Source organism: Peromyscus leucopus, chromosome 3 (assembly GCF_004664715.2).
Source record: "Peromyscus leucopus breed LL Stock chromosome 3, UCI_PerLeu_2.1, whole genome shotgun sequence".
NCBI lineage: Eukaryota > Metazoa > Chordata > Mammalia > Rodentia > Cricetidae > Peromyscus > Peromyscus leucopus.
In genome coordinates this window covers 64,453,931-64,466,008 of record NC_051065.1, presented here as the reverse complement: position 1 = coordinate 64,466,008, position 12,078 = coordinate 64,453,931, and the positions used below count along the sequence as shown (strand labels likewise).

At 49.1% G+C, this 12,078-nt stretch overlaps 1 protein-coding gene across 2 annotated transcripts in view; it reads left to right on the top strand.

Annotated features, from left to right (window-relative positions):
- Positions 1 to 1,054: 1,054 nt before the first annotated feature.
- Paxip1 (PAX interacting protein 1) overlaps positions 1,055 to 12,078 on the top strand; it is a 48,695-nt gene continuing 37,671 nt past the window's right edge. Inside the window, exons 1-4 of one of the 2 annotated variants that reach the window (XR_005091086.1) lie at positions 1,055 to 1,200; positions 4,092 to 4,226; positions 9,197 to 9,240; positions 11,607 to 11,670. Coding sequence is in view for 1 of the 2 variants with exons in the window: in XM_028864209.2 (XP_028720042.1) it covers positions 1,120 to 1,200; positions 4,092 to 4,226; positions 9,197 to 9,240; positions 11,607 to 11,670 (324 nt within the window). In the remaining variant the exon portion in view is untranslated. The remainder of the gene's footprint in view (positions 1,201 to 4,091; positions 4,227 to 9,196; positions 9,241 to 11,606; positions 11,671 to 12,078) is intronic. The other variant, XM_028864209.2, reaches the window with a different exon arrangement.

Below are 12,078 nucleotides of genomic sequence, written 5' to 3'. Positions count from 1 at the left end.
CACACAAGTTTCAACTTGACAGTGTTTCCTGTAACTCTGAACAACACATTTAATAGAGACATCTGTGAAAATAATTTTTATGGATTTTGCTGTCTACCTTTATAAACTAAATTGCCTAAGGCCTGGATGGCTCAGCAGTTAAGAACACTTGGTGCTCTTGCATTTCCAAGTTTGGTTCCCAGTACCCACATGAGAACTCCAGTTCCAGGGGATCTGAAGCCCTCTTCAGACCGCTGTGCGTACCAGGCACAAGCACACGTGCTGGGAAAACTGCAACACACATAGAAAGATTTACATTTATTTTGTGTGTGTGTGTGCCACGTGTGCGTGTGCAGGTCAGACAACAACTTGCAAGAGCCGGTACTTGCTTTCCGCCACGTGGGTCCCGGGGATCGTACTCAGCTTGGCGGCAGGTGCTTTCGCCTGCTGAGCCGTGTCGTCGTCTCCTACTTTGCTCTTAAGCTGCCTCACCGAGGTTCTGTTCCCGGCCGACTGCTGCAGCAGACGCGGAAGGAGCGGACGAAGAAAACTGAGCGGTAGCCAGGGCCCGCCTGGCCCTAGGCATGACCGTGCGCTTCCCAGCAGGGAGTGGCGGCGACACCACAACCCCGCACGCTGAGTTCTGCCGGTCACCCTCTCCGCACCGAGGCCCCGCCCCCTCGCGCATGCGCTGCCGGGTGGCCGCGCGGGGTGACGGGAGCCCCGCCCAGGCCCCGCCTCCTGGCTGGTCCACCGCGACTATGTAGGGGATACTGACTTTCCGTCTTCTCGGTTCTCGGTCTCGAGAACTTGGCAAGCGCAGGGCTGCCCTGTGCGGTGCGAAATAAAACACAACGTTGGCCCTGGGGCCAGGGGCAGCCGTGGAGGAGGAGCTCTTTGGCGCACGGAGGATGGGCTGTCCCACGTGCTCCCCTGCCGGCCGGGTGCGGTGGTACGTGCCTCAGGGCGCGCGCTGCTCCCGCGCTCCGGGCCTCGGGCGGGCGGGGGCGCGGGTCGGAGTGCGGCGGCGGCGGCGGCGGCTGCGGCCCGGGTTGTGCGGCCGAGCAGTTGGCGTCGCTGCGGGCGCTGGGCGCGGCGGGCCGGTGACGCGGGGCCGGGCGCCGCCGCGCCGCCGCGATCATGTCGGAACCGGCGCCCGAAGTTCCGGAGGATTTGTTCCGCGAGGTCAAGTACTACGCGGTGGGCGATATCGACCCGCAGGTACCGCCCGCGCGGGGCCCCTCCGTCGTGCCATCCCCTGTTTCGGCGCGCGCACGCCCTGCAGGACTCCGGGCCGGAGCCGCGGGGCACGCCGGGCCGAGAAGGGCCGCGGGAGGGGCCTCGCGAGCACCGACCCGGTGCGGCCGCCGGCCGAGCATCCTGCGGGGCCCTGCTGAAGCGTCCCTTGCAGAGGGGCCTGCCCTCTCGGCCCCTGGTTTTCCCTAAGGGTGGATTGTACGGTAGGTGTGGAAGGTACCCTACCCACATGGTCACAGTGATTCGCGCGAGTAGCCGTGGGTCTATCCACAGGACACTGCCTGTGGTCGTGGTATCTTTAGGACAGTGTTGTAGACATCTTCCTTCCTAAACTATGCGTACAGTTGTGTCGCCTTCGGTGTCTCGTGACGGGTGCTACGGAAGGAATTGTCTAAGAACCATTGAGCATGGCCTTCCAGAGGCTCGTACTTGTATCCTAGTAACAGAGGTCCGTTGGGTCTTGGTTGTAGAGACTTCTGGCTGAGCCCAGAGTGATCAGGATGAGTGTTTATAACTGGCTTTTTCCAGTACTGATCACCCCACTACCACCACCACCTTTCTTCTCTTCACCCTTTCTTATTTTTCATTTCAGGACTTTGGCTCTTACAAGAGACCTGGACCAAATGTCACTTGAAACCAGGAACACACTGAACTGAGCTGTTTGCCCAACTATGTGTGAAATCTGAGTGCTTAAAAAAATCTCCCTGGCATGCCCTTATAATCTGAAATAGTGTGTTTTCTAAAAGGTTTAGAGCCAGGGCACCTATTCCTTGAGGCTTGGGATGAAGGTTGAGGAAGCTAGCTCACAGGTGGTGAGCACCCCAGTACAGGCATTGGGCCTGGTACACAGCGTGCTGCAGAAGAGCATTCCTGAATGCTGCATCTGTGAAGAGGTGTAGGTGCTGTAGGTGCCGAGTCTTAAGTAAGCAGATGTTGAGCACAAGAAGTTGTTTTCTCTGTGTGGAATGTATGTGCTAGGAATTGAAGGCATTTATATATACTTGGCATGCGTCCTGATGGTCACTGGGCGGAGTTACAAGGTGGCTTCTGTGAGACAGAATTAGTAATGTGCAGTTTGGGAAGAAGTTTGGATGTCCTCAGTGTCTGAAACCCGAGTTTCCACAGTTTGATGGGAAGGGTTCCATTGCAGGGAGTTGAAGATACAGATACAGAGAAAAGACGGACAGCAAAGTGAGAGTTCTTTCTGGAAAGTTGTCATGAAAAGAAAGCAGTGGGACCTGAGGAGGAGAAGGCCAGGGAGGGCTTGCTGCGCGCATGTCCCAGAATGTAGTGCAGGGCTGCAGCAGGTGGATGGAGTCCACGGGTCTGAAGGTGCTTGGGGTCCAGGCAGGAGGGCTTGTGCCTGATGACTGTTGATGTTCCATGCCTCAGACACACACTTCCTGGGTTGCTTCGGGTCTTAGATGATGGTCAGCAGACTATCCAAGGCATTGTGCTGCTTTCGGCTCTTCCTTGACTGCAGCCTGCACTCTCCAGTGTGGTTGCTCTCCTCCGATACCACTCTTAGCTCCACATGATGAGTCTTTAGTATTTGGCAGCCAGGTGGCTGCCTCAGTGACTCTCAGAACTTTGACTCCCATCTGTCACAGCTGGTTATGATCTCCGGAGAGCAGGATCCTCTCTGGGTGTAACTGGAGGTCTCTCGCCAGGTCTCTATCACACGGGGCCAAAGGATAGTGTGCCCACACTGAATGAAGGGCAGCAGCGCCCCTTCCCCTCTCTGCTTCCGATCAGCCCCTCCAGAAGATGCCAGCATTTCCATCTTGGCTTTTCTGTTATGCTTGCACCCTGTCTAGTGACTGTCTAATTCTACCCAGTTTTCCTCCAGTTGCTACTGACATTTCTTTAGTGACCTGCCTCGAGCAGTTGTGAGAATTGTCACAGTTGTGTCTTAACAAGTCTGTTAAGCCAACCCATGTATTCTTCTGTTGATGTCCATCTGTAAGATCTGGTGGTGCCGCCAGGCGGTGGTGGCGCACGCCTTTAATCCCAGCACTCGGGAGGCAGAGGCAGGCGGATCTCTATGAGTTCGAGGCCAGCCTGGGCTACAGAGTGAGTTCCAGGACAGGCGCAAAGCTACACAGAGAAACCCTGTCTCGAAAAACAAAAACAAAAGCAAAAAAGATCTGGTGGTGCCATCTTCCTTTGTGACAGCCTTCCATGACTTAAGGAAAGACTGTTGTGCATAGCACCCAAGGCTACACTGTCCATGATTAGAGCTGAGCTCCTTTGCTGGGCTCAGTGTACATTTTGTCTGATAGGCACCCACAAGTAAGGATTCTCCCGGTAGGTTTCTGCCTCTAGAAACTTCCTCACTGTGGTGGAACTGCCAGTCCTCAGCCTTTGGGCTGGAGACCCAGAGCAGGTACTCTGTAGAACTTAGCAGGTGCTGTTGTGTCCTGGTGTCTCCTGTCTGTCTGGAGGACAGCAGATGGCTAGGAGCTGGCCACCGCATCTTGGATTATGAATCAGGATTGCTGTATTTTATTGTCCAAAACATTTCATTGGTTTTATCACTCAAGAAAATGCTTGTCTGTAGGATACAGGGTGTGTTTTTATTAAATGTTTCTATTATTGCTAATAATGACTTCTTTGATCAGGAAGGCAATTCAGTTTTTTTTTTTTTTTTTTTTAATTTTTTGCTACAGGGTTCCTCTGTATACCTCTGGCTGTCCTGAATCTCACTCTGTAGACCAGGTTGGTCTCAAACTCACAGAGATCCTCCTGCCTCTGCCTCCCAAGTACTGAGATTAAAGGCATGTACCACCATCACCTGGCTTATTTATTTACTGATTTATTTTAAATTAATTGTGTTGTTTGTTCTGTTTCCTTAGGTTATTCGGCTTCTTAAAGCTGGGAAAGCCAAGGAAGTCTCCTACAATGCGTTGGCCTCACACATCATTTCAGAGGATGGGGACAACCCCGAGGTGGGAGAAGCCCGGGAGGTCTTTGACTTGCCTGTTGTAAAGGTCAGTAGAGAGTCGGAGCCTCTCTCTGCCTTAAGTCATGTGTCTCTCCACAGCAGTGCCTTGCCCTACAGCAGAGCTCTCTGCCAGGCTTGGTGCGTGTGGGTCAGTGTTAAGTGGAATGCCATCAGGTGAATGAAACCGCTGAACTTGAGTCGCCTGCCTTGACTTTGGGGCTTGTGGTGCTATGACTGCGTGGCAGGGTTGCTATGTAAGAGGTTCCTGGTCAATGTGGGCGTACTCCCCTACCGTCATTTCCTGCCGGCTCTCCAGCCCAGGAGACCTGGCCTAGGGAATGGCTTCGCTGCCTCGTCGCATAGGTGTTTTACATTGTAGGAAGACATTTGATTCCAGGAACTTCTGAAAGGCAGCTGTCCTCTCCCTGGTGGTCCTGATCCCCCTCTGGATAGCTGAAGGGGGGGGGGGCTCCGCCCTGCTAACTGCCTCATCCCCCCTGAGGAGGGTTGCTGTACTGGCTATCCACCTGGTGGCTGTCTGGACTGTTCTTCAGCCTGACCTGTGGGCACTTACTTGCTCGGCTTTTGTTCACCTGTATACTGTACCGTGGGGACTATTGGGTCAGGGTGTGGGTATGTGATGTGGTACTTTTGTGGTGGCCTTTCACTTCTCTTCCTTGCCTGCTGCCATTACCCCTCTTCATACTGGTCAGTGCTTTCCTTTAAGAAGCCTGCAATTCAGTGACCATGGTTCTACAGCAGCAGTTAGGAGTGAGGTGACTGAGTCAGATCAGATGTTGAGGGGTTGGCTGGCTGTTGGATGTGGTGCCCTGCCAGCATTTGGGGTCTAGAAAACTTTGTAGGCTTGCACACTTGACTTTGAAAATGAGCCTGAATGGTGGTCTGCCTCCGGAGTCACAAGGTTCTTGGCCCATACCATCAGGAAACTACCACGTCAGAGGACGATTCATTTGTAGCAGTAAATATAGTGGTTGCAACTGTACATCAGCATGTATGCTTGCTCAGGCCCCCTTTGTCTCTGAAGTTTGGTGCTCAGTGTGGTTCCTGGGCGCTTCACCTGTTGCTTCTTGCTGAAGTTTGCCAGACATCTGGCTGTGAGCTGGGGCAGGCTGCCTCTTCAGTTTGCATCCTAGCCCGCCCTTCCTGTGAGCTTGCTGTCTGTTAGCCATTGTGTAGAAAAGTAGTTGCGTGTCTCATACAGATTGAGAGGGAAAGGTTTATCTTACAAACATGTTTTTGGGCCTAGGTCACTGTTGCCAGACCAAGTATAGTGATGGATCTTAACACATTTGACCTCAAGACTCCCTTTGCAATAAATCCTTTATGCTACCCCCCTTAGTCTATGAAATAAAATTCATGTGTAAGATAGCTTATCACATGATTTAATAATCAGAGCTGGGGAGATAAATGACAGATGAATAACAGCTTGCTTGCTTGAGGACCTGAGTTCTGATCCCTAGCACCCACGAAAACTATGCGTGGCCATGGATATCTATAACCTCAGTAGTAGGGGAGGATGGAGATGGTGATTGCTGGGACTTCCTGACCACCAGCCAATTTCAAGTTCAGTAAGAGACTGTTGCCATGACTAGGGTGGGGAGTGACAGAGTAGGGAGGACACCTGATGTTGTGTGCAGGTGCACACATATGCAGCTCTCTCTCATACACAACACATAGACATTTGTACTTCGGGACTAAGGGTGTAGTGTAGCTTGGTGGTAGGACAGTATTCAGTATACATGAGGCCCCAGGTTCTAGCCTCAGTTCCAAAACAGAAATAAATATAAATTGCTGAAACTGCTGACATATAAAGGAAAATGAGCAGTAGGTGAACACTTGGGTACAACCACCTGATAAAATGTAATAAAACCGCCAGATACCACTGTCTCTAGATCAGTACGCTACGGCCAGCACACTGTGCAGGTGGCTTCCTCCTGCAAGAGGAGCTTCCAGTTAAAAGGCGACATTTCAGAATGGCGATTATGAAGTTGTAGGGCTGAGTAGAGCAGCCAGTCTGCTTTCGTCTTGTATCTCTAAGAACTGCCATGGTACCACTGTGGCAGACTGGGCCCTGTCCACTCTACCTGTTTTGATCAGGTGACTCATGTTAGCATCCCTGTCCACTTGTCACTTGTGGCAGTGCCCGTGTTAGCCAGCAACTGTTGTGTTTTGTCACAGGGAGTTAATCATCTATAACTCCAGTTCTAGGAAATCCAATACCCTAATCTGGCCTCCACAAGAACCAGGCACATACATGGTCCACAGAAACACATGCACACGAAACACTCATACAAATAAAATAAAATAATAATTTAAAAAGTCAGTATCCAGGTTTTGGTGGTTTGAATTAAGAATGACCCCTATACGCTCATATATTTGAATGTTTAGTCATTAGGAAGTGGCACTTTTGAGAAGGATTAGGAGGTGTGGCTTTATTGACAGAAGTGTATCACTGTGGGTGGGCTTTGAGGTTTCAAAAGTCTGTTAGGCCCAGTTTTCTCTTTGCCCATGGATCAGGATGTAGCTTTTGGCTACTGCTCTAGCACCTGCCTGCATGTAGCCATGTTCCCCACCAAGGTGGTAATGGACTAAACCTCTGAAACTGTGCATACCCCCAGTGTTGTGTTAATCACAGTAACAACAGAACAATGACTAAGACGGAAGTATAGGCCAAAGAATCTGCCTGCCCCTGAGAACCAGGCCTCACCCATCCGCCACCCCTACCCCCACCCCCAGCTAAATCCACATTCCGGCAGCTGCAGGAGATCAAGGACAGGCCTCAGCTCAGGCTCAGGATAAGGCAAGAAGTGCCTCCAAAGACTCAGCTGCAAGTTGGCATGTTTCGTGTGCATGTGTTTCTGTGGACCATGTATGTGCCTGGTTCTTGTGGAGGCCAGATTAGGGTATTGGATTTCCTAGAACTGGAGTTATAGATGATTCTGAGCCACCAAATGGGTGCTGGAATTCAAACCTGGATCTTGTGGAAGAGCAGCCAGTGCTCAAAATAGCTGAGCCATCTCTAACCTGTTTCCATTCTGCTTTGCCAGAATGGGTCTAGCTTTACATTACTCAAGTGCCTGGAGAGGTGGCCCTCCTCAGCTTGGAATGGACTTGGAAGTGTTGTTTAAGTTGAGGAACCTGCGGGGCGGTGGTGGCCCATGCCTTTAATCCCAGTACTCGGGAGGCAGAGCCAGGCGGATCTCTGAGTTCGAGGCCAGCCTGGGCTACAGAGTGAGTTCCAGGAAAGGTGCAAAGCTACACAGAGAAACTCTGTCTCGAAAAACCAAAAAAAAAAAAAAAAAAAAAAAAAAAAAAAAAAAAAGTTGAGGCACCCTACTCAGGCTTTGTGAAGGCTCTCTAGGGCTGTGAAGCTGGGAGGATATAATGTAAAGGGGTATATTTCAAACTGGTGCTTTCTAAAGCCGCCTGAGAGCACTTTGGGGTTCCCATGGCTCCTTCCCACTGAACAGAAGAAAAGTGCCACCATTGTTGTCCAGGCCCAACTTCACAGTCCATTGCTGTGACAGCCTTCTGGGTGCAGACTGCATTGACAGCTGGCAGTACTGTTTCAGGGAATGCTCCTGTAAGCTCAATTGTAGCTCCACAAGTTCTCATGCCTTTGGGGTGTCCCTCTTGGGAAGAAAGTTTGGCCATTAGAAGGCGTTCTGAATTCAGAAGAGTCAGCCACAAAGCTTGTTGTTTTGTTTTTTTGTTTTTTCCAAAATGATTTTGGTATGTGGTCTAGGCCTTGTGCTCCTACCCTGCCAAATTTATTGCAAGGATACAGGTTTGCGCCACCATGCCTGGTCCAGTACAGGTTATTGATGTTGACTCAGTACCTAGATTTCATTGGAATTGATCAGGGTTATCAGAAAGTAGGGAGCAGTGTTGGTTATAGCAAGGAAATGGTAAGGGCTTTTTGCCAGAGCACCATACTATCCAGTAAGTCAGCTGCTCATGCCGCTGGTGAAATTATCCCAGTTACAGCCACTCTTCAATTTGTAAAATTTACTATTCTTGTCATAGAGAACAGACTTTAGCCAGGCATGGTATTCTAGTATGGTCACAAATTTAAGGCCAGCCTTGGCTACATATCAAGTTTGAGTCCAACCTGGGGTTCATGAGACCCTATCTCAAGCTCCCCCCCCCCAAAAAAAAAGAAGAAGAATCACACGTGTCACTTGAAAATGCTATGTAGGGCACACTCTCTGGGTCTCCAGGCAGTAAGAGACCTGATCGCAGTGTCTGCCTTACTGATCGGCATGAACGGAGACTGCATTTTCCTGTTGAGTGTCTGCCCAGAGCCTTGCACCGTCTCTGCACGGATCTGGAATGTAGTTTGCTGACTACGGTGCTGTCTCAGTAGTGAGCAATTGAGTATATGTGTTTTGTTTGTCCAAGCATCTGGAAGTGAGCTGGCTGACAGGGGTCATTGTTAGACTTTCAGATTGTCCTTTCTTGAAATAGAGTTATTAGAATAGTAACAGTTGGTCTAATTTTTAAAACTGAATTAGAAATATAAGGTGAACTATTTTTCCAAGAATACAAAGTACCCAGAAGGTAGCTGTTAGTTCACCTTGTAATGAATACAAGTTTGGAATTCATAAGATTAGAAGACTTTTTCAAAAAAAAAAAAATGGTATGCAAATATTGTGTATCCTTGGTTTTAAATAGAACCATAACGTTGTGAATTTAGTCTGTTCCCTGACTGGGCTGAGCTGGTGGGTGAGGTGGGCAACAGTAGGGTGTGGACCTAAACTTAAGTATCTGTCACAAGCCTAAGGAAGGCAGTGGCTGCTTCATTCTGGGACTGGGGTTTGTGGTTGGGCACATGATCTTCGGTTACTGCTACCTGGTCCTTATGTGTACAGGTGGATGTCTGTAGTGGGTCACAACGGAGCTTTTAATTTCCAGAAGCAACTACTAGTGAAGTCACCTCCTTTTGGTCACAGATTGTGAATGGTTTTTGATTTGTGTCATTCTTTTCTTTTTCAGCCTTCCTGGGTGACTCTGTCCGTGCAGTGTGGTGCTCTCCTGCCGTATCCTTTTCTACATCGAGATTGGGGGATAGCTGCAGGTTTAAGATGCATTGAGTCAGTGGGCTCATGATCGGGTCGGGGGATAGCTGCAGGTTTAAGATGCATTGAGTCAGTGGGCTCATGATCGGGTCGGGGGATAGCTGCAGGTTTAAGATGCATTGAGTCAGTGGGCTCATGATCGGGTCGGGGGATAGCTGCAGGTTTAAGATGCATTGAGTCAGTAGGCTCATGAGTGGGACCACCCGTTTCCTCTGCACCTCTGTCCCTGCTCTTTCCTTTCCTGTATGAAATGGTATTTGCCTGGTCCTCGTCATGACTTGCATCAAAAAGTGGTGACCAGCAGTTGTGGCGAGGACCCAGAGTTCTAGCTCTTTTCAGTCTTATGATGTCTATGTAGACAAAAAATAGTTTTAGAATTCTAAGTCAGATGAGAAAGACATGAATGGTAGAGAACACGAGAAGAAGTTCTGATTTGATAAGTATTCATCTTTTAGTTAGTTAGATTCGATGTCAGGTATATTCACTCCTCCACTCAGCCCTTGCTTTGGATGTGAAAATAGAGTGGTGATGATCTTATTCTGGGGCTTGTAGGGGGTGGGTGGGTGGCTTGCAGCTCAGTTGATAAAGGGCTACCTTAATTTTAGGTCCTGGGCTCAGTCTCTAGCATTGCATGAATTGGGCATGTTGGTGCATGCCCATAATCCCAGCACTCAGGAGGTGGAGGCAGGAGGATCAATAGTCGAAGGTTATCCTTGGCTTCAGAAGAGCGTTTAAGGCTAGCCTCAGTAAATGAGACCCTGTCTCAAAACCAGAAGCAAACACTCTACCCTGGGTAGCTTCCTCATCACCTGTGTCAGCCATGGCATAGTTCTCCCTCGTGACTGCCAGCATCATCTCTTGGGTCCCAACTGGAATGCTCCACCATTTCTGTTTCCTCCTGGGAGGCCTGGTGACTTCTGGTTTACTCTGTCGGGATAAAGCTTCACTGGAGAGGCAGTTCAAGCAGAACTTGACGTTGGAAATCATTTCTGCCATCCAGGAACCACACTAAAGTTCAGGCTGGTCACCTGGGGAAGGACAGCATCATTCAAGGCGCTTTGTCTTGTAGCTGTGCCACACAGCTGTTTTGAATGTATATACTCGGGTCTGAGCAGAGAAACTCAACTGAGCACTACCAAGGGCCTCAGATGCTCAAGCCTTCCTCTCAGCAACTCTTCTTGGAGGATGCAGTTCTAGCTCAGACATTCTCATTCTTCATTCAGAATCCAAAGAGTGAAGGGTTCTTTGTTGTTTTGTATCTTTATAAGCACAGGTTTCGAACAGACAGACCAACCAACCCCAGGGAAGTGTATCTTTCTGAGATGGAGTCAAGTGTCTTATTCATGATGTCTTTTCTGGACCTTTTCTCTACACTAGTCTTCCTGAGGAAGGTTATTTGAACTCTTGTCTCTCTGTCCATAAAGAAACTAGAGCACTAGAATGAAAGCCCAAGTTTGGCTGATGGTCACCTTGAGATTTGTTGGAGTCTTCCCCCATCTTCAGAAGGAGAGAAGCCCTGAAGTTAGGTGGCAGAGTGGAAAGGCCTTGGCTAATAGATCAGAGTGCTCTGTGTCTGCGTCTCCATTTATTACGGGCAGGGATGGGCCCACATTTAGGATTTGTCCGTGTATCTGTAAGGGAGGTCTAAACAGCGATTACAGTTTAGTCTGTTCATAGTCCACTTATCTCAGTGGGTCCTTCCCACCTGTTTTGAACTCTGGATATTCCATTGTGTTGAAGACTCCATCTCCAGGAGACCTTCTCTATCAGTGCTTGAAGCACAGCAGATCTCAGAAGGAACTCAGAAGAATGGGTCAATCAGCCTTAGAACTAGGGATGGTCTTGGGAATTTATATTTTAGGGATTCTAGGGCCCTGAGTTGTCCTGCTTGAGTTCAGAGCCCACAGGCTCTTGTAGGAAGGAACCCTGTGTGGGACGAGCACAGCCTGGGTGCTGCATTGTGACATCCTCTGCACATTGCTTTTTAGGGTGTGTGTTTGTGTGTCTGTTCCGTTTATCTGCATGGTGTATAGTTAGGTAACAGTTGGGAGTCAGGAAGTTTCCGGTGAACACCCTGTGTCCGTCTTGGTGATGACATGAGTAGAGAATTGGATTTTGTGATGTCCTTCACTGAAAATTGCTCGCTTCCTTTCATGCTTTACCCTCATCTGCTCTGCAGTCTGGTCATCTTCAGCCTGTGTCACTTGCTAATGCTCCAAGCGGGAGGGAGGTGGCAGAGCCTGCCCTGGCGGGCCGGCAGGACTCGTGGTAGTGGAGTTCCCTTGTGCTCGTCTTACTTCATTGCAATCTTAATAACTGTCCCACAGAGTCAATGGTTTCTCTCCAGAGTCCTGTCAGATTTTTTTTGGACTCACTGCCTGCCTTTCTCAGGTAAGCATGGTTATTATCTATGACGGGTCTGAGCGCTCATGCGCTTGGACCTGTGACCTGTTTGTTAACCAGTTCCCTAGAATTCTTGTGCTAAACGGACTATATTTGATAATCAACTTCTAGCACACTTACCATTGTCTAACTATAAAATATACATACATATGTAATTTAAAGAAATACAGATATTTAAAACTTGAATATGAAAAATAACCAATTGAAATTAGAAGATGACAAAATCCACTCAGCTTTGTAGTCTTAGGGATTTTCATATAGATGAACTAAAAGAAAAAGATAACAACCTTAGCAGATGACTCTAAGGAATGGATTCAGCTTATATTAGCTCATCAAGCCATTTGCTATAGTTTTTAGTCAGATGAACACTTTAATAATGAGATAAGAATTTTTGCT